Genomic DNA, 19,417 nt, shown 5'->3' on the forward strand with positions numbered 1-19,417 from the left:
TTCATATGAAATAAACTTTTAAAACTAATTTAAAAGTAATTTTCATTATTATCATACATGCCCTCCCATGGATTTATAGGACGTGGGTTCATGCACACAATTACCAGCGTAGGAATTTCTGGGTCGTGGTCGCAGGAAACAGGGGAGAGAGAGCAACATCATTATCAGAATCAGTGGAATTTTACAGTCCTGTCGCGGCGGGGGCGGGGCCATAAAATGCCGAGAGCCGTTCAAAAGTCCATTGACTTCGGCGGCAGCGAAAGACACTGCCGGCCGGAGGGTCCGTATAATTCCAGCCATAGGCTGTTCTTGGACATCTCTTATGGTTTGCTCAGAATGTCACTTCTAATGGTCTGGCAGCTGGTCAATTGCCTAGCGTGTGACTGAAATCGCTCAAGGGCAGGGAGAAAATAAAATTAAAATGAAGCTAAGGGGTGCATTAGTCAAAAGAATGGCTAATAAATATGATCTTTGTGCAACACTGATGTATCCATAAGATATTTTGTTCAAATCCATATATTCACAACATATTGTGTTGGTGAAGGGGCTAACAGTACAGGAACAGCCAGTTTCACTGCCTTATCCTAAATGAAAAGTCACAGTTATAGGAAAGTGATCAGTGATATATAAGTACGGCTACACAGAGAGGTACGACTACATACAGTGAGCAGATGGTGCAAACAGTAAGAGAGAACTGAAGAAAACTGGAATAACAGAGGCTCAGAAACTTTAGGGAGCTAAGACAAAAGGCAACAGATGAACGTTAAGCTGCCATGCTGAGGAAGTTATTTGCGTCGTTTACTTGGCTGGAGTCGGAGCTGCTGCACGGCGGCTTCTGCTGCAGCAATAGCGGCCCCAGCATCTTCCAGGTGGGTCTGAGTGACGCTGGTTTTGCTTTGACTTCGCGATGGCCCATGAGAACGGAAATGTCCTTCTGAAGATGATTTTGAGCTGGCAGGACTGCTCTGGGATTTCTCAATGGTGGGCACGTGCATCTCTGGGGAAATAAACAGTGACGATCAACGTGGTTATCAGTTGCACTGAGATGATTCATTTTATTTATTTTGAGTGATTTATTTTATGCTTTCCAATCTCCATACGTTTCTTCCTTGACAGCGACCATAGTTAATGCTACTCTGTAATTAGCTAACAAAGTATTAAAGTAATCTGTAAGATAGGCCCTTCTCCCCTTTACAGGGAAATGTCTTGTTTATGCTTTCGGATCCAAGTCTGATTGAATTCAAACGGGCACCATGGAATAGGGATTTATGTTTTTATTCTCTGGGCAGGAAGCAGGCAGAGTGAATCCACCCCTGTAGAAACAGAAATATTTATGAAATGCCCATCAACATGCAAATATCGAAAGCTTTTAATGCCAATAACCCCTAGTGCTCAGATTGAAGATTCATCCAGCAAAGAGACAACTCTGCTAAGGAAGGATTTTGCAAACTAGGCATAAGAGATTCAAACAGGTCAAACCAACAATTAAAAAATATTAAGCACCATTGGACCTGAACTGTTAGGTTCAATTGCCAATTCTTGAAGATTACATGCAACCCACACATCACAGTTCAAACACCACTGTTTTAAGGGAATATTCAACATTTTGAATGTCCATTCTGTCATGACACTTCCACAAACAGCAGCATGATAGTGACCAGATAACCTGACTATTTGATAAATATCAGCTGAAGGATAAGTATTAGCCAGGACCTCGAGAGAAACTCCCTGCTCTTCTTCGAAATAGTATCATGGAAACTTTCACGTCCACCTGAGAGGGCAAATGAGGCCTTGGTTTCATGTTTAACCCAAATTACAGCACATTGCACAGTGCAGCACTCCCACAGTACTGTACTGAGTATCATCCCAGCAAGACTATTCCTATTTGTGGCAAAGGCACTAATGAGAGAGAGCCTGCACTCCACCAATGCTTTCCAATTAGAGTCAAGGAGATTATCAGAGTTACAGAGCATAGGTTGCTCTCTAAGTCTGTTTTTCTTCGCCCACCATAAGGAACTATATTGACTCCACTGTGAAGGTATCTGCTTGTCATTCATAGCTAACAAGCAGGAAATCAAGAATTGTTGGCCCTAAAAAAATTCTTGGTGATGGGATTCCAGTAGTATGTTCACTTCTGAACCTGTTTTCTGCCAGATAAATGGCAGGACTGCACAATGTTTACTGACAACCACTCGCCACAGCAGAGTTTTTCTTTACACAATGATACAACGTGCATCATAATCACATGGAACAATCTGTGACATTACAAATTCTAGAACATTAATAGACGGAATAGCATTGCAAATTTATCTGGGTGAGGAAGAAAATTTCATCATACAATGTCAGATGCAGCATACATAAAAAATAAAATCAATGTATTTGTCAATAATAATATAAATACTCTTCATACCACAGGGAATTAAAAAAGTTAATCTACTAGGCTGAATGAGGACAAAAGAATGTAACAGCATTGTTTTCTCTTGTTTCTATCACTAATATTCTCTTGTTTCTATCACTAATATTCATTCTTATTTCAGCAAACTTAGAAAAAATATAATTATTTTGTGAAAAGTTGACAGAATATGGAATTAATAAATATGATAGCATCAACAATGTAATATGAGCAAGAGTTTGTTTTGTGAATCTTTCTCTTATCATAATATTATTTATAAATCAATTCAGTCATGTTGACCAGATTCCTCAAATCACTCAGTCAGAAGATACCAACTGGCTGAAAAGTGTCTGATGCTCTTGCAAACAAATAATATTTTGTTTCCAAGGCAACTCAGAGCAACTTCAAAACTCAAATATGTATCTCAGAATCTTGTTTATTGTAATAATACATTTAAGGCTGGAAACATTTATAAACATGAAGGTAACTATTTCTGTTTCAGATCATCTTCCAATTCTCAACTTAATGCTAGAACCACAAAGTATTCTCTTAGTTCTGGAATGAGGGTGCACCTCATTGTTCAGGGATGTACTTTCATCTACGAACCAGTATACCTCCTAGTGATTTTCCTGGCAACAAGTGGAAGATAAAATCTCCTTCCTCTGTGCAATGGCATAAAATATATATTTATGAGATGAGCAAAGATATCAACAAAAAATGAATTGCAGTAACACTTCAGAGAAACAAGGAATGAATGTCACATACCCTTGGATGGATCTGGGAAGATACCATGGCTCCGACTCTTAATAACTGAAGGTTTTGGTGATTGCTGGCTGCTTTGTCCAGAATGGGACTTTGCATGGTCAATATTTTCCGCTTGGTCCTTTAGTGAATACCACTTCAGTGTGTTATCAAAGTGTGAGTTATTAGACAAGTCAATCAGTACCTGAGAAAGAACAAGATGGCAAAGGTTCAAAAGAATTAACTCACTGACATTTATGGAGATAATTTAAAATCAGAGCCCATTATAATTAAGTATATTTATCTAAATAATGTAATTAAAGGGTAATTTGATCACTGATAATGTCGAATCGTAGAATGTTTACAGCACAGAAGGAGGCTATTTGGCCCGTCATGTCCATGCCAGCTCTCTGCAAGACAAGTCCTACTCCCTTGCCATTTCTCTGTGACCCTGCAAATATTTTCTCTTCAGATAATTATCAATTCTCCTCTGAAAGCCTCAATTGAATCTGCCTCTATCATACTCTATTCCAGATCTTAACCACTTGTTGGGTAAAAATGTTTTTCCTCAAGTTGCAGTTGCTTCTTCTGTAAATCATGTTAAATCTGTGTCGTCTGGTTTTGATCCTTCTGTTGACAGGAACAGTTTATCCCGATCTATACTATCCAGACACCTCATGATTTGAATACTTCTGTCAAATCTCTACTCAACCTTCTCTTCTCCAAGGGAAGCAGCCCCAGCTTCTCCAATCAATCTATGTAAGTGAAGTTTCTCATCCCTGGAACCATTCTCGTGAATCTTTTCTGCCCTCTCTCTAATGCCTTCAGATCCTTGGCAAAGTGCAGTGCCCTGAACTGGATACAATACTCCAGCTGAAGCCAAACCATTGTCTTATACAGGTTTACCAGAAATTCCTCGCTTTTGTTGGTCTATGCTCCTATTTATAAATCTCATGATCTGTATGCTTTTTAACCACTTTCTCAACCTGCCCTGTCACCTTCAATAATTTGTGCACATACAAGGTCTGTTAACTGGTCTCCCTTTAGAATTGTATCTTTTATTTTATTTTGTCACTCTTCATTCTTTCTACCAAAATGAATCACTTCACACCACTCTGTATTAAATTGTATCTGCCACTTGTCCATCCATTCCACTAACCTGTCTATATTCTTTATAAGTTTTACACTATCTCCTTCTCAGTTCACAATGCTTCTAAGCTTTGTGTCATCCACAAATTTTGAAATTGTGCCCAAGTCCAGGTCATTAACATAGATCAAGAAATGCAATGGGTCTAACACTGACCCTAAGGAACCCCACTTTAAACCTTCCTCCAAACTGAGAAACAACCATACACCACTATTCTCTATTTCCTGTCACTCAGCCAACTTCATATCCATGTTGCTATTATCCTTTCTTATTCCATGAGCTTTAACTTTACTCACAAGCCTGTTGTATTGCACTTTATCAAATGCCTTTTGGAATTCTATGTACACCACATTTACCACATTACAAACATATGAATTAGGAGCAGGAGTTAACTATTTGGCTGCTCAAGGCTGCTCCACTATTCAATAAGATCTTGGCCGATCTGATTGTGGCCTCAACTCCACTTTCCATCTACCCCTGATAACCTTTGACACCTTTGATGGTTAACGATCTATCTACCTCTGCCTTAGAATTATTCAATATCCCTGCCTCCACTGTTCTCCAGGGAAGGGAACTCCAAAGATTCACGGCCCTCTGAGATTGAAAAAAATCCTCAATTCCATCTTGAATAAGAGACCCCTTATTTTTAAACTGTGTCCCCTGGTTCTAGTTCTCGTAGACAGGGAAACATCCTTTCAGCATCCACTCTGTCCCCTCAGGTTCTTATATGTTACAAACTTTTAATAACTCTCAAACTTCTAAACTCCGATGGATACAGGCCCAGTCTGTCCAACCTTTCCTCAAAAGACAATCTCCCCTCTGCTCCTCCGCACCCCCCTCCCCCCCAACCCCCCACCCCCCACCCCCGTCCCCCCCCAGGCATCAGTCAAGTAAACCTTCTCTGAACTGCTTCTAACACATTTATATCCTTTCTTAAATAAGGGGACCAAAACTGTATACAGTACAGCAGATGTGGTCTAACCAACACCCTGTATAACTGCAGCAAAACATCCCTACTTTTATATTACATTCTGCAATTAATGACAATATTACATTTGCCTTCTTAACACTTGTGATTCATGTACCAAGACACCCATATCCCTCTGCACTTGAGTTCTCAATCTCTCTCCATTTAAATAATATGCTGCTTTTCTGTTCTCTCTGCCAAAGTGGACAAGTTCAAATTTTCCCACATTATACTCCAACTGCCAAACTTGTGCCTACAAATTTAATCTATCTCTGTTCCTTTGCAGACTTTATTTGTCCATTTCACAACTTACTTGCCTACTTATCTTTGTGTCATCAGCAAATTTAGCACCCGTACACTCGGTGCCTTCATCCAAGTCATTGACATAAATTGTAAATATTTGAGGTCCCACCACTGATCCCTGTAGCACTTCACTCGTCACATTTTGCCAACTTGAAAATGAACCATTTATGCCTACTCTCTGCTTCCTGTTAGCTAACCAATCCTCTATCCATGACAACACATAGCTTTCTACACTATGGGCTCTTATTTTGCGTAGTAATCTTTGATGTGGCAGCTTGTCAAATGACTTCTTGAAACCTAAATACATCACATTCACAGGTTCCCCTTTATCTATGTTGCTTGCTACATCCTTAAACAACTCTAATAAATTAGTTAAACATGATTTCCCTTTCACAAAAGCAAGTTGACCCTGCCTGATTGCATTGAGATTTTCTAAGCATCCTGCTGTAACCTCTTTAAAAATAGATTCCCTACAACCGATGTTAAGCTAACTAATCTATAGTTTCCTGCTTTCTGTCTCCCTCATTTCTTGAACAAAGGAGTTACATTTGCTGTTTTCCAATCTGATGGGACCTTTCTAGAATCTTGGGAATTTTGGAAAATTAAGACCAATGCAACTACTATCTCAGTAGCCGCTTCTTTTAGAACTCCAGGATGAAGTCCATCAGGACCTGGGAGCTTGTCAGCTTTTATTTTTAATAATTTTCTCAGTGTCTCTTCCCTGGTGATTGTAATTGTTTTAAGTTCCTCCCTCCCTTTCACCTCCTGATTCACAATTATTTCTGGGATGTTATTTGTATCCTTTACAGTGAATACAGATGGAAAATATCTTTTTTCACAAAAGCAAGTTGACCCTGCCTGATTGCATTGAGATTTTCTAAGCATCCTGCTGTAACCTCTTTAAAAATAGATTCCCTACAACCGATGTTAAGCTAACTAATCTGTAGTTTCCTGCTTTCTGTCTCCCTCATATATATTTTTTTTTCCAATAAATTATAAAGTTTTTCCTTTTCCCACCTATTTCCATTATAAAAAAATAAAAAAAAATAAAAAAATAAAAAATAAAAAAAAAACCCCACTAGAGCTATACCTTGAGTGCCCTACCATCCATTCTTAATTAGCACATTCGTTTAGATAATATCACCAACTTTAACTTTAACACCTATGTGTTCTATTGTACTATTGTCGTTGACATCTTTTGATGATCTGCTTCTATCACTGCTTGTTTGTCCCTACAACCACACCCCCCCCCACCACCTCTCTGTCTCTCTATCTCTCCGACCCCCACACACACACTTTAAACCAGCTTATATTTCAACTCTTTCTTGGACTCGAACTCAAGTTCTGTCGAAGGGTCATGAGGACTCGAAACGTCAACTCTTTTCTTCTCCGCCGATGCTGCCAAACCTGCTGAGTTTTTCCAGGTAATTCTGTTTTTGTTTTGGAAAATATCTGTTCAATTCATCTGCCATTTCATTATTTTATATTATTAATTTCCCATTCTCACTCTCTAGAAGACCAACGTTCACCTTATTTACTCATTTATTTTATAAATACATGTAGAAACTCTTACTATCTGTTTTTATATTTCTAACTAGCTTTCGCTTGAACTCTAATTTCTCCTTCATTAGTCTTTTAGTCATTCTTTGCTGTTCTTTATATCCCGCCTAATCTTCTGTCCTGCATTCATCTTTGAGGAATTATAAACTTTTTCTTTCAATTTGATACTATTTTTAATTCCTTAAGTTAGTTGCAGAAGGTGCGTCCTTCCTTTAGAATTTTTCTTTCTCACCCTCATCCAGCTCCTCTGTTACCTCATCTCAAAACTCAAGCAAGTGAGTTAAACGTGATTCGGCCTTAACAAATTCATGTTGACTTTCCCTAATTAATACACATTTGCCCAAGTGATGATTAATTTTGTCCTGAATTATCATTCCTACAAGCTTTCCCACCCCCAAAGTTAAACTGATTGACCCCCGTCTCTATTCCCACCTCCTGGAGGTCAGTCGAATTCTGCCTGTTAACTCTTTCTCTCTCCATGATGCTGCCTGACGTACTGATTTTTTCCAGCAGTTTCTGGTTTTATTTCAGATTTCCAACATCTGTAATATTTTGCTTTAAGAAATTCAGTGTCATTTTGATGACTGAACTGAAATTACAAAATTAACATCAAAATGAAATAAAGAAATGGCTGCAGTAAACTTCCAAAGTGGTAAGCTCCCTTTTTATTTCCATAATTGTATCCTTTCCATATCAACAAAATATTTCATTTGTTAGTTCCCAATACTAAGCACAGTTGAGTGCACATCTAGTGACCCAAGGAATTACATACCTGAGTAATAATGCAGGGGGAGATGGAGGTACTAGGGCTAGCATTTAACAATTTACAGTTACTTGTAGAGATGTTGCAGAATGCTGAAGACTGTTTAAATTAATAGAATTCTAGAATAGGCATGGATTTTTATGCCTCCCTCTGTGTTGGAATGGAGGTGGGGGTGATTTAAAAATGGTAAATGGGACCTATTTCCAGGATTCCTGCCCTCTTTTCCATCGTATTGGATTTTTATGGCCCCAGGATAAGTGTGAGGGTAGTGAGCCTGCATGCAAAAATCCTGCCCTCGCCTACTACATTGTGTAAGTGGGCATTTTAGAACTCCCATTATTGCCATGGAGAAAGGCTCTTTCTCCATGGAAATAATAGGAGTTCTAAGATGTTCATGGCACCTCAGAGGAGCTGTAAACTTTGGAGGAAACCTGTTGTGGAGTTGGGGACCTTATGACAGGTAAATATTAAAAGTCTTGTCAACTTCAACTGTCATAATTAGATCATGTATAATAAGTTAAATTTGTTTTTAATGCAGTGATTTATCATAGGGTTCTGTCCTTAAAAGGTAAGTGAACATTAAATTGACCAGCATTGTGTCAGTATTCACATGCATTAGAACACTTTTATCCAGCAGATAAAGTGCTCTTCTGCATTCAATTGTATTGTGAATCTGCTTTAAATGTGTTATCTGTTTTCATCTTTACATTGATTTGAAGTCCAGAGATTTGATGAGCCTTTGAAGCAGACATCCATTCAATCACACCTTGAGAAATGGTTTAATTCTATTTGGTGCTCATATAGCTGTCAAAATAAACAATCAGGCATTTAATTCAAAGAAATATAATTCTCTGAGTAGCTCAAATAACTGTCAGTCAAACAAAGCACATGGTCCCCATAACAGCTTGGTAAACAACTCATACATAGCTAAATACATTATGGGGGTTGGAGCTCAGCCAGCCATTCATAATGGGATTCCATTCCACAACTGTGTCAAAAAAGGTTCTAGAGCTGAATACATTGAAAACCTTGAATTAGGCTGAATAAATGGCTACCTAGCTGAACAGATGGTTTACCTGTCGTGCAAAGAGGTCAGGTGAGTGAGTATGGAGGATGTGGAGGATGTGTATGGGCATGGGTGAGTTGAAAGGGCATGGGGAATATGAAGGGGCACGGGTGATGTGGGGGGGGGGGTTATGAAGGATGCATGGAAGGGCATTGGGGATAGGAGTGAGCATGGGAGATGTGAGGAGGCATGGAGGATGTATAGGGGTATGGAGAGGACATGGGGGTGGGTGAGAGGTGGTTTGGGGCTGGGTGGGGGTGAAGAGGTGAGGGATGAGGAATGGGGTGCCTAGCAGACATTTACTGAACTGGGCTGATGTTCTGGTGAACAGTGTAACAAATGAGGGGCTTCACAGAATAGTTCTGTTTTAAAATGTTTCATTTAATTAAAAGTGAAGCAGAATGTTTTGGACAAGGGTGATGGTGGTCGTATTTAAACTCTGCCTTGTAATCTGGTTGTCATGGAAAACAAAAATCCAAACTGAAACCTGTTGAAAATCAAGTGACAGTTTTCACAACTTGACACAGAAAAGGAACAGCTGCTTTTTGGATATAGAGACACAGAGACTGAAAGAGAAAGGAAGAGCTTTGGAGAGCAGAAAATTCCTGTTTTAGTTAGCAACCAAATTGGATGCTGGTGAGAGCTGGTGCACTGTTCAAAAAGGAGAAAAAGGGACTGATCAAATCTCTGGTGATTTAAGGAACAAGGAGTGGCTAAGGTGGGCCTTGCCGGTGGACACTGGTTTACTTAGCAGAGTGAAATGATTTTTTTTGAGAACACTGGAAGATTCGAGAAGTGAGCCCACTGGAAAGTTGGAAGTAACTTAATTGAGACTGATCCTCCAATGCTAGGTATCTGTCAGAAGTGCAATGCACTGTGAAATGCATTGTAAGATAATTTCGGATGCATTAGTTAGTTAATGTGAAAGTATCTTTCCTTCAGCTAGATGCATTAGTTGCTTCTTAAGTAATGTTTGATTTATGTGGATTTTAGCTTATTACAGTAAAGGTCTTAAAATGTGAAATCTTGTCCTTTGGTTGATTTCTGTCAGTTGCTTGGACATTTATTTTTCTTTTAAAAGTTATAAGTCTCTATGTGAATCATAACATTAGAAATGGCCATTCTAACCTGTCGACCTCAGCATCTACCCACTTCCATTCCTGCCTCAGCCCTCCTTCCAGAGGTAGAATCATAGAATCGTTACAGCACAGAGGATGGTCATTTGGCCCATTGTGTCCATTCTGGCTCTCCTCAGGAGCAATTCATCTATTGCCACTCCCTTACACTCTTCCCACATCCTTCCTTTTCAGATATTTAGTGACTTTTGAACATGTAGGAAATTTTATGGCACAGATAGACACCACTCGGCCCATCATGTCCTCACTGGCTGAAAAATGAGCTACTCAGCCTCATCCCATTTTCCAGCACTTGGTCCGTAGCCCTGGAGGTTACAGGACTTGAGGTGCATATCCAGACACCTTTTAAATGAGTGAGGGCTTCTGTCTCTACTCCCCTTTCAGGCAGTGAGTTCCAGACCCCTACCACCCTCTGGGGAAAAATGCTTTTCCTCATCTCCCATCTAGTCCATCCACCAATCGCTTAAAATCTATGCACCCTAGTCACTGACCTCTCTGCAAAGGGGAATAATTCCTTCTCACCCACTCTATCCAGGCCTGCCACAACTTTGTACATCTCAATCAAATCTCCCTCAGCCTCCTCTGTTCCAAGGAGATCAACCCCAGCCTATCTAATCTTTCCTCATAGCTGCAATTTATATCCTTGTAAATCTCCTCTGTACCCTCTCGAATGCAATTATATCCTTCATTTTTTTTCCCTTTTTCATTCATGGGATGTGGGCTTCACAGACAAGACCAGTATTTATTGCCAATCACTAACTGCTCTTGTTCAGAGGGCAGTTAAGAGTTAACCGCATTGCAGTGGATCGGGAGTCACATGTAGGCCAGAGCAGGTAAGGATGACAGATTTCCTTCCCTAAAGGATATTAGTGACCAATAGGCTTTTACAAAAAACAATGGTAGTTTCATAAAAGCAAAAATACTGCAGATGCTGGAAATGAAACAAAAACAGAAAATGCTGCAAAAACTCAGCAGGTCTGACAGCATCTGTAGAGAGAGAAACAGAGTCAATGTTTTTAGCCCATATGACTCTTCTTCAGAACCTTCTTTGTGTTGACCATGGTAGTTTCATGGTCAACATTGCTGAGACTAGTTTTATATTCCAGATTTATCAATTGAATTTAAATTCCATCATGTGTGAACACATGTCCCTGGAACATTAGACCGGGTCTCTGAATTTCCAGTGGTGTTACCAATATGCCACTGTCTCCCCCATGCTGTAATGAGGTGACCAGAATTGTACACAATACTCATGTTGTGGCCTAACTAATGTTTTATATAGTTATATTGTTTTATAACCTCACCGCTCTTATATATTCTGCCTGGGCTAATAAATGAAAAGATTCCATGTGCCTTCTTAACCATCTCATGCTACCTCACCTTATCAATCTGTCCTGATACCTTCAGGGATCTGTGGACACGCACTCACTTCCTCTACACCTTTCAGTATACTCCCATTCATTGTGTATTCCATTGCCTTGTCTGACCCCCCCAAACAGCCTACATTTTGATCCACCAAGAGAAATAGTCAACAATGAGGAGAAAGGACTTGTCATTGTATACGAATAGATCCATTTCCAAATGTTCCCACGGTCTGGTAGGCAACAGTGCGGGGATAAGGGACTCCCTCTGGATTGGTCTGTGCAGTGCGCACACCTGGAAGTTTAAAATCATCTGTTCAATTGCTCTTGATATTCCCACCCACCACACTGTGGACCGGGCATGTGCTCTGCAAATGGCGATGCCCAAGTGGCCTTGGTAGATTTGTAGAATCTCCTGATGGAGTGAGACAGGAATGACCAACTGCTCATCATACGCTAGCAGATCATCAATAAAAGTGAAGCGTTTTGGCTATTTGAAGTAAATTTAAGAATATTGCCACTTGGAAGCTGCAATGACTAATCTTATAGGTAGCACTGACAGATGTGGATGCACTCTTCATTTTCAGATGTGAATGTGGACAGATGTGTACAGATGTGGATGCACTCTTCATTTTCAGATGTGAATGTGGACAGATGTGTACAGATGTGGATGCACTCTTCATTTTCAGATGTGAATGTGGACAGATGTGTACAGATGTGGATGCACTCTTCATTTTCAGATGTGAATGTGGACAGATGTGTACAGATGTGGATGCACTCTTCATTTTCAGATGTGAATGTGGACAGATGTGTACAGATGTGGATGCACTCTTCATTTTCAGATGTGAATGTGGACAGATGTGTACAGATGTGGATGCACTCTTCATTTTCCATCTGCTCCTAGCATATCTGCTGAAGCGTTTTGCAGCTCGCCAGCAATTGTGTTGTCCTGAGTTGGGAATATGACTCAAGCTCATCGATCAGATCAACATTGTGTGTCACAGAATGGTAGACTGTAGCCCTAGACAGTGTGATGCTTCCCTGAGATGTACTTTATCTCATATGCAAATATGGAAAGTGCATGAGGTTCAATCAAAAACTCTGAATTCTGGAGGGCATCCAGGTGAGCTCTTTCTCATCAATAGTGAGACCAATGGTTTGTATTCTATCTCCATGATCGCTTTCAGCCCAACAATATAGTCAGAGGACCTTTCACAAGTCTACATTACTGCGAGGGTTTCTTTCTCAATAACTGCATTCTGCAACTCTGTGTCTGATAGTCCCTAAACACAATGCTGCTACTGGAATAGAATCTTTTCCCCTGGTTATTGACCCCTCTACTAATGGAAAAAGTACTGTCCTATCCACCCTACCTATGCCCCTCATAATCTTATACACCTCTGTCAGGTCCCCTCTCAACCTTCACTGCTCAAGGAAAACAACCTCAGCCTATCCAATCTTTCCTCATAGCTCAGACCCTACAGCCCAGGCAGCATCCTGGTAAATCTCCTCTGCACCCTCTCCAGTGCAATCACATCCTTCCTATAATGTAGTGACCAGAACTGCATGCAGTACTCCAGTTATACCCTAACCAGTGTTTAAAGCAGTTCCAGCATAACCTCCCTGATCTTGTATTCTATGCCTCGGCTAATAAAGGCAAGTCTCCCATATGCCTCTTATCTACCTGCCCTGCTACCTTCAGGGATCTGTGGATATGCACACCAAGATCCTCTGATCTTCAGTACTTTCCAGGGTCCTATCATTCACTATTTACCATCCTACCATTTTTAATGTCACCCGCGAACTTCTTGATCATATCCCCTACATTTAAGTCCAAATCATTTATCTACACCACGAACAGCAAGGGCCCCAGCACCGAGCCCAGTGGAACCCCACTGGAAACAACTTCCAGTCACAGAAACATCCCTCTACCATCACCTTCTGCTTTCTGCCTCTAAGCCGATCTTGGATCCAACGTGCCACTTTGCCTTGGATCCCATGGTTTTTTATTTTCTTGACTAGTCTGCCATGAGGGACCTTATCAAAAGCCTTGCTAAAGTCCATATAAACCACATCAAATGTATTACCCTCATCAACACTCCTGGTTACCTTGAATGTTGTGAAAATCAAGATCAAGCGAGCTTTTGCCCTTCTGCTCCCTGGGAGGTTTCTGTCCTCCCTGAGCTCACCTTAGGACACCTGCGTTACGGTGTGACAGGTGTACTGCCCCAGTCAAACTCCCCACCTGCCACTGTCCGCAGAGCGGGTTGCGCCCGGCCGCCCGGGTGCTTCTGACAAGAAACAAGAGCCCCTCGGGGCTCATCTCCCCTCCTCACCGGGTAAGTGAAAAAACAAAAAAATCTCCTCAAAAAGTTTAATCAAATTTGTCAAACACGACCTTCCCTTAACAAATCCATGCTGACTATCCCTGATTAATCTGCATCTCTCAAAGTGCAGGTATATGCTGTCCCTGAGAAATCTTTCTAGGAACTACTCCGCCATTGAGGTTAGACTGACTGGCCTGTAATTTTCTGATGTATCCCTTCCTCCCTTTTTTAATAATGGGACAACGTTAGCAATCCTCCAGTCCTCTGGCACCTCACCTGTGGCCAGAGAAGATTTGAAAATTACTGTCTCCCTCAACAGCCTGGGATACATCATATCTGGGCCTATGGATTTATCTGCTTTTAAGGCCGCTAAATCCACTAGTACCCCCTCTCTCGATGTTAATTTCCTCTAATATTTCACCGTCCTCCACCCTGATGTCTATACCTGCATCGTCCTTTTCCATTGTGAAGACCAACGCAACATATTCATTGAGGACTGTATCCACGTCTTCTGGGTCCACACACAGATTACCCCTATGGTCCCTAATTGGCCGTACTCTTTTCCTAGTTATTCTCTTTCTCTTTATATATTTAGAAATCCCCTTTGGGTTTTCCTCTATTCTACACACCAATGCTTTCTCAAGCATTCTCTGTTTTCCTAATTTCCTTTTTAAGCTCCTCTGTACATTGTTTATACTCCTCTAGGGACTCTGCTGTATTGAGCCCTCGGTATCTGTCATCAGCTTCTCTTTTTTTCTTAATCCTAATCTTTATGTCCCTTGAGATCGAGGGTTCTTCGGACTTGGTCTCCACTTTGTATTTACGGGAACATATTTGCCCTGTACTCTAGCTATTTCCTCTTTGAATGCCTCCCACTGCTCTGACACAGTTTTATCTGCAAGTAGCTGCTCCCAGTCCATTTGGGCCAAATCTCATCTTAGTAAAATTAGCTTTTCCCCAGTTTTGAAATTTTATTCCAGGCCCAACTTTATCCTTTTCCATAACTATCTTAAATCTAACTGAATGATGGTCACCATCTCCAAAATCCTCTCCGACTGACACGCCTTCCACCTGCCCGGGCTCATTCTCTTCGTTTTGTGTGTGGGTCCACCATGCTGCCTTTACTGCTCACAATATGACCTAAGATCTGAATGGAATACTTCAAGAGCTTGCACTCTTCACGCAGCATCAATCCTGCTTCCTGCATGCATTTCAAGACAGCCGTGAATATACTTTTGTGTTCCTCAACAGTTGTACTGTGGGCAAGGACATGATCCATATGGCAGATGACTCCTTTCAGGCCTTTAAAATGGCCGGCATAGTGCGCTGAAAAGTCTTGGATGCGGAGTTAATGCTGAAGGGCAAACGATTGAAGCAGAATCTGCCAAATGAAGTGGTAAAAGTTGTCAACAACTTAGATTTCTCGCCTAACGGAACCTGCCAGAAGCTGCTTTTGGCATCAAGTTTCGAGAACACTCTGCTCTTGGAGAGTTTGGTCAAGCTGCCGTCCACCAAGCACATTGGGTGGATTTCCCTCATCACTGCCTTGTTGAGTAATGTCAGGTCAACACAGATGTGAATGGACCCAATTGGCTTTGGAACTGGGACCATCTGGAACACCATTCTGTTGGCTCGGTGATGAGGGAGATGACCCCCATTTTGGTCACCTCATCATGTTGCTGTTGTACTTGCTTCATAAGCAGGTGTGATATTTTCCGTGGCGTAAACAAGCACACCAGTTTGGCATCGTTTCTCAGTGTTATGCTGTATTTGGCATTGTTTCTCAGTGTTATGCTGTATTTGGCATCGTTTCTCAATGTTATGCTGTATTTGGCATCGTTTCTCAGTGTTATGCTGTATTTGGCATCGTTTCTCAGTGTTATGCTGTATTTGGCATCGTTTCTCAGTGTTATGCTGTATTTGGCATCGTTTCTCAGTGTTATGCTGTATTTGGCATTGTTTCTCAGTGTTATGCTGTATTCAGTCCTCAGTCATCCCAGCCCAGTGAAACTTTTGGAAAATCCTTTTTAAAATCGGAACCAGATCCATGCTGGTTAAACTCAATCTTTTGGATGAGATTGAGGTTGACACAGGGTTTCCTGCTCAGGAGGGAAAGTCCTTGTTTGTGGAGCACATATAATGTCTCCTCTTATTGTTTGTTTTTATATTAGAATGTTGCTTGCAATGTACCTTTGACCTGGAGCTTGATCCCTCCTGATCCATATAACTGCGTTCTAGATGATTTCAGATATTGTTTCACTAGCCATGGTTCCTTAATTGCAGGATTGTCACACTGGCTCCTGTGTCTAACTTGAAATCTATGAGGTGACCATGTATAGTTATGTTAGCATTCCAAAACTTGAATCTGGAATCCTTGATTTCTCCCAAGAAGCATTGTTGGACTTCTTCCTGGTGCGGCTCATCTATCTCATGGACTTGTTTGGGATCCTCTACACGTCTCGAGGTTTTGGACTTACACATCTTTCCAGAGTGTCCTAGGTGGTTGCAGTGAAAGCACTGTACAGTGATTGCTGGACACTGCTCCTGTCTGCGAAGTCCATAGGCACCACAATGCTGACATGGTCTACCATTATCTTGTATTTTGTTTGGGTAATGCTTTCCTTGCCATTTGTTGCTTTGTGAACTAGATTGTTGGGGTTGATTTGTACCACTGTTTAGCTTCACCACACAAAATGGATCAGTTTTGCTGGTGGATTTCCAATTGCCTGGCAACCTGGATGTTTTTTTTTTCCAAAGTCAGGTTTTCTTTAGATTGGAGTACTTCTGAAAAACTATCAGCCACTCCCACTACTATTTGGTCTTTTATGTGATCCAACTTAAGGTCACCATAGACAGAGCCTTCAGACAATCTGTATAATTCATTTGTGAAAGAGTCTATGGGTTCCCTAGGCTTTTGGACTCTCTGGTTAAATTGTGTTCGTTCCAAAATTTTATTGCTTCTTAGGTTAAAATTGGTGTCAAAAGATTTCATGACCTCTTCAAAGTTGTTGGAAGATTCATTTATTCCTTGTCTAGCAATTATGTCATTGGCTATTGGACCTACTGAATATAATAATGTATTCACTTAAGCTTATGTTTTCTTATTCAAGCCTGATGCCATCATATATCTTTAAAAATTTCTTCTCCTTAATGCCCAATTTTGCACCTGGTCTGGCCCTTCCATCTGCCTTGGTCTGGCAGTGTTGATTTACCACCCATGGTAAATTAAATCTCTTTAATTTTGTTTTATTTGTGCCCAGTCCTGTGTGTTATGGCGCTGATTCTGGATCTGAGCTGCAGCATTCTTCAAGCTCATTAAACAATTGATTTGCCAGAGTTGCCTGATTATTGCGTTGCATTTAAAAGCTTACTTCAGTATTTTATTTTGGAATTTGTTCACCATTTTGCAATTTGGCTTGGTCCTTTGACTCTGTTTGTGATCAGGTCCCGCAACAGACCTCCATAAGCTCTGTTGGTGTCCTTTTATGCTGCACAGTGGATCTTTCTTCTGCCCTTCAACCTCCCTTCTTAGTCAATCTCCAGTTGTTCATTCAAGGTCTTCAGGCTAGGTGCACTTCTCTCAGATCAGACTGTAATTTCTTTACTTCTTCATTCTTAGGGATCTTGGGGTCCTTAATCTGTTGTCACCAGGTTGTAAGGTTATATGTTGTCTCATGAAGAGGTCTAGAGGCTTGTATGGTTGAACAATAACTTTATTAATAACACATAACTATATCAATATATAAAATATACAGTTTTGACAAGGTACTATCTTCACTTCAACCTCTACCAGATGCACCACTACACCATGTGACTCCCCACAGCATAATGGGGGTGGTAAGTTTTCCTCAGTCCCGCATTAACCTTTACAGTTCCGAACATCCTAATATTATAGACTGCATCAACTGCATTATCCTCATTAATCCTCTTAGCTACTTCCTCAAAAAACTCTATCAAGTTATTCAGACATGATTTTCCCTTAACAAATCTGTGCCTTTCTACATGACAATTTATCCTGTCCCTCAGAATTGATTCCAATAATTTTCCTGCTATTGAAGTTAGACTAACTGGCCTGTAATTAATCGGTCCATCCCTCGCTTCATTGTTAAACATAGATGCAACATTGGCAGCCCTCTAATCCTCCAGCGCCACGCCTGCATCCAATGAGAATTAGAAAATGATGGTCAGAGCTGTTAACAGGATACAAACTGGCTGACGAAGCCAAAACTAAGACACAGAGCTTTTCTTGGTTTAAAGATATTAGTGACTTGTTCAGTCTCACAGATCTCCTCCCACACAACCGAGTGTCCCAGCTATCCCCTAGTTATAGTCTCTTTTGCAAGAACAAATGATCAAATAATAATAATCAAAAGGGGGTGAAAGCTCTTGGTGGGGCGGTGCCCACCGATTGCAGAAGGCTTCCAGCATACCAGTTGACACCGTGTGCTCCCTCTCCAGGGATACCCAGCTGTGAACATAGCTTACGGAAGAGAGACAGACAGTCAGGCCAGATGAACCCCTTGACTGCCTGCTGCCTAGGCCTGTTGATGGCCACTTTGGCCAGGCCCAGGAGCAGACTTACAAGGAGTTTACCTTATGTAAACTCTTATAAATGAAACAAAAATCAATAAATTTAAGAAAAATCAATAAATCGGATGGGGTAAACAGCCCCTGGTGGGGCACTGTAACTAAAACAAAACACCAAAAGAAACATACAAAATGAAATAAAAATGTCATTTCTGGGGACGATGATACACCCCAGCACCTGTGGTGCCCACCGATCATGGAAAGCCTCTAATGTACTGACAGACACTGCGAGCTTCCTCTCCAGGGCCATCCGGCCATAAACATAGTCACAGTAGAGGGACAGACAATCAGGCCGGATGACCCCCTTGACCGCCCGCTGCCTGGACCTGTTGATGGACATCATGCCAGGTCCAGGAGGTCCCCTATTTATTTGTGCTCAAAGACAATTAATACCCTTTTTTTAATCTTAACAATGTAATTGACATGACAGAACAAACGTTAACAATGTAGTTGATGAGACATTAATAGATTCTTATTTTTCAATTAAATGCTTAGAAAACACAAGAACAATCTTTCAAAAAATGAATCACAAAGAAACAAACTTATATTTTTTATCGCCTCTGTCATGAAGCTATTAATCTCTATAATATTATTGGGAAACATTTTTCTTTTAAAATAGGAGTTTAGCCTATGGGTGTGTCTTAACTGGATTAAAACCAGATAGTCTGGGTGTTTTGATAGACCATTCAAAAAGTGGGATGAAAACTGACACCTAGCGGATATCAAGCCATATGTTTATATTATTAATAACATTGGTGCTATGAAAGGGGTTTTATTGTTAGAAGAGGCTGGTGTTACAATGAGAATTTACATTTAATGAGCAGTGGTAGCCATAACTTCAGCAGTTTAGTGTGTGCAGGGCAGAGGCAATGTGAGATCAACAACAGCTATAAGCCTCCAACTGTCTCCACAGGAACCAAAGTGAAAAGAGCCTCATTTTGAATTCATAAGGTAAAAATGCTTTGCCTGGTGTTTGGTTATGTCTATGGGTTGCTGTTGCCTTAATGGAGATTAGTTTGGGGATTTGTTAAAAGTTATGATAGTAGTAATTTGAATACATGTGTATA

At 40.7% G+C, this 19,417-nt stretch overlaps 1 protein-coding gene across 1 annotated transcript in view; it reads right to left on the reverse strand.

Moving 5' to 3' along the window:
• Window positions 1-785: 785 nt before the first annotated feature.
• Window positions 786-19,417, reverse strand: part of LOC121273409 (protein piccolo-like) — a 66,152-nt gene continuing 47,520 nt past the window's right edge. Inside the window, exons 4-5 of the mRNA XM_041180592.1 lie at window positions 3,158-3,338; window positions 786-997 (exon numbers count right to left, since the gene is read on the reverse strand). Of these exons, the coding sequence (XP_041036526.1) occupies window positions 786-997; window positions 3,158-3,338 (393 nt within the window). The remainder of the gene's footprint in view (window positions 998-3,157; window positions 3,339-19,417) is intronic.

The sequence above is a fragment of the Carcharodon carcharias genome (assembly GCF_017639515.1).
Source record: "Carcharodon carcharias isolate sCarCar2 chromosome 13 unlocalized genomic scaffold, sCarCar2.pri SUPER_13_unloc_6, whole genome shotgun sequence".
NCBI classification, from domain to species: Eukaryota; Metazoa; Chordata; class Chondrichthyes; order Lamniformes; family Lamnidae; genus Carcharodon; species Carcharodon carcharias.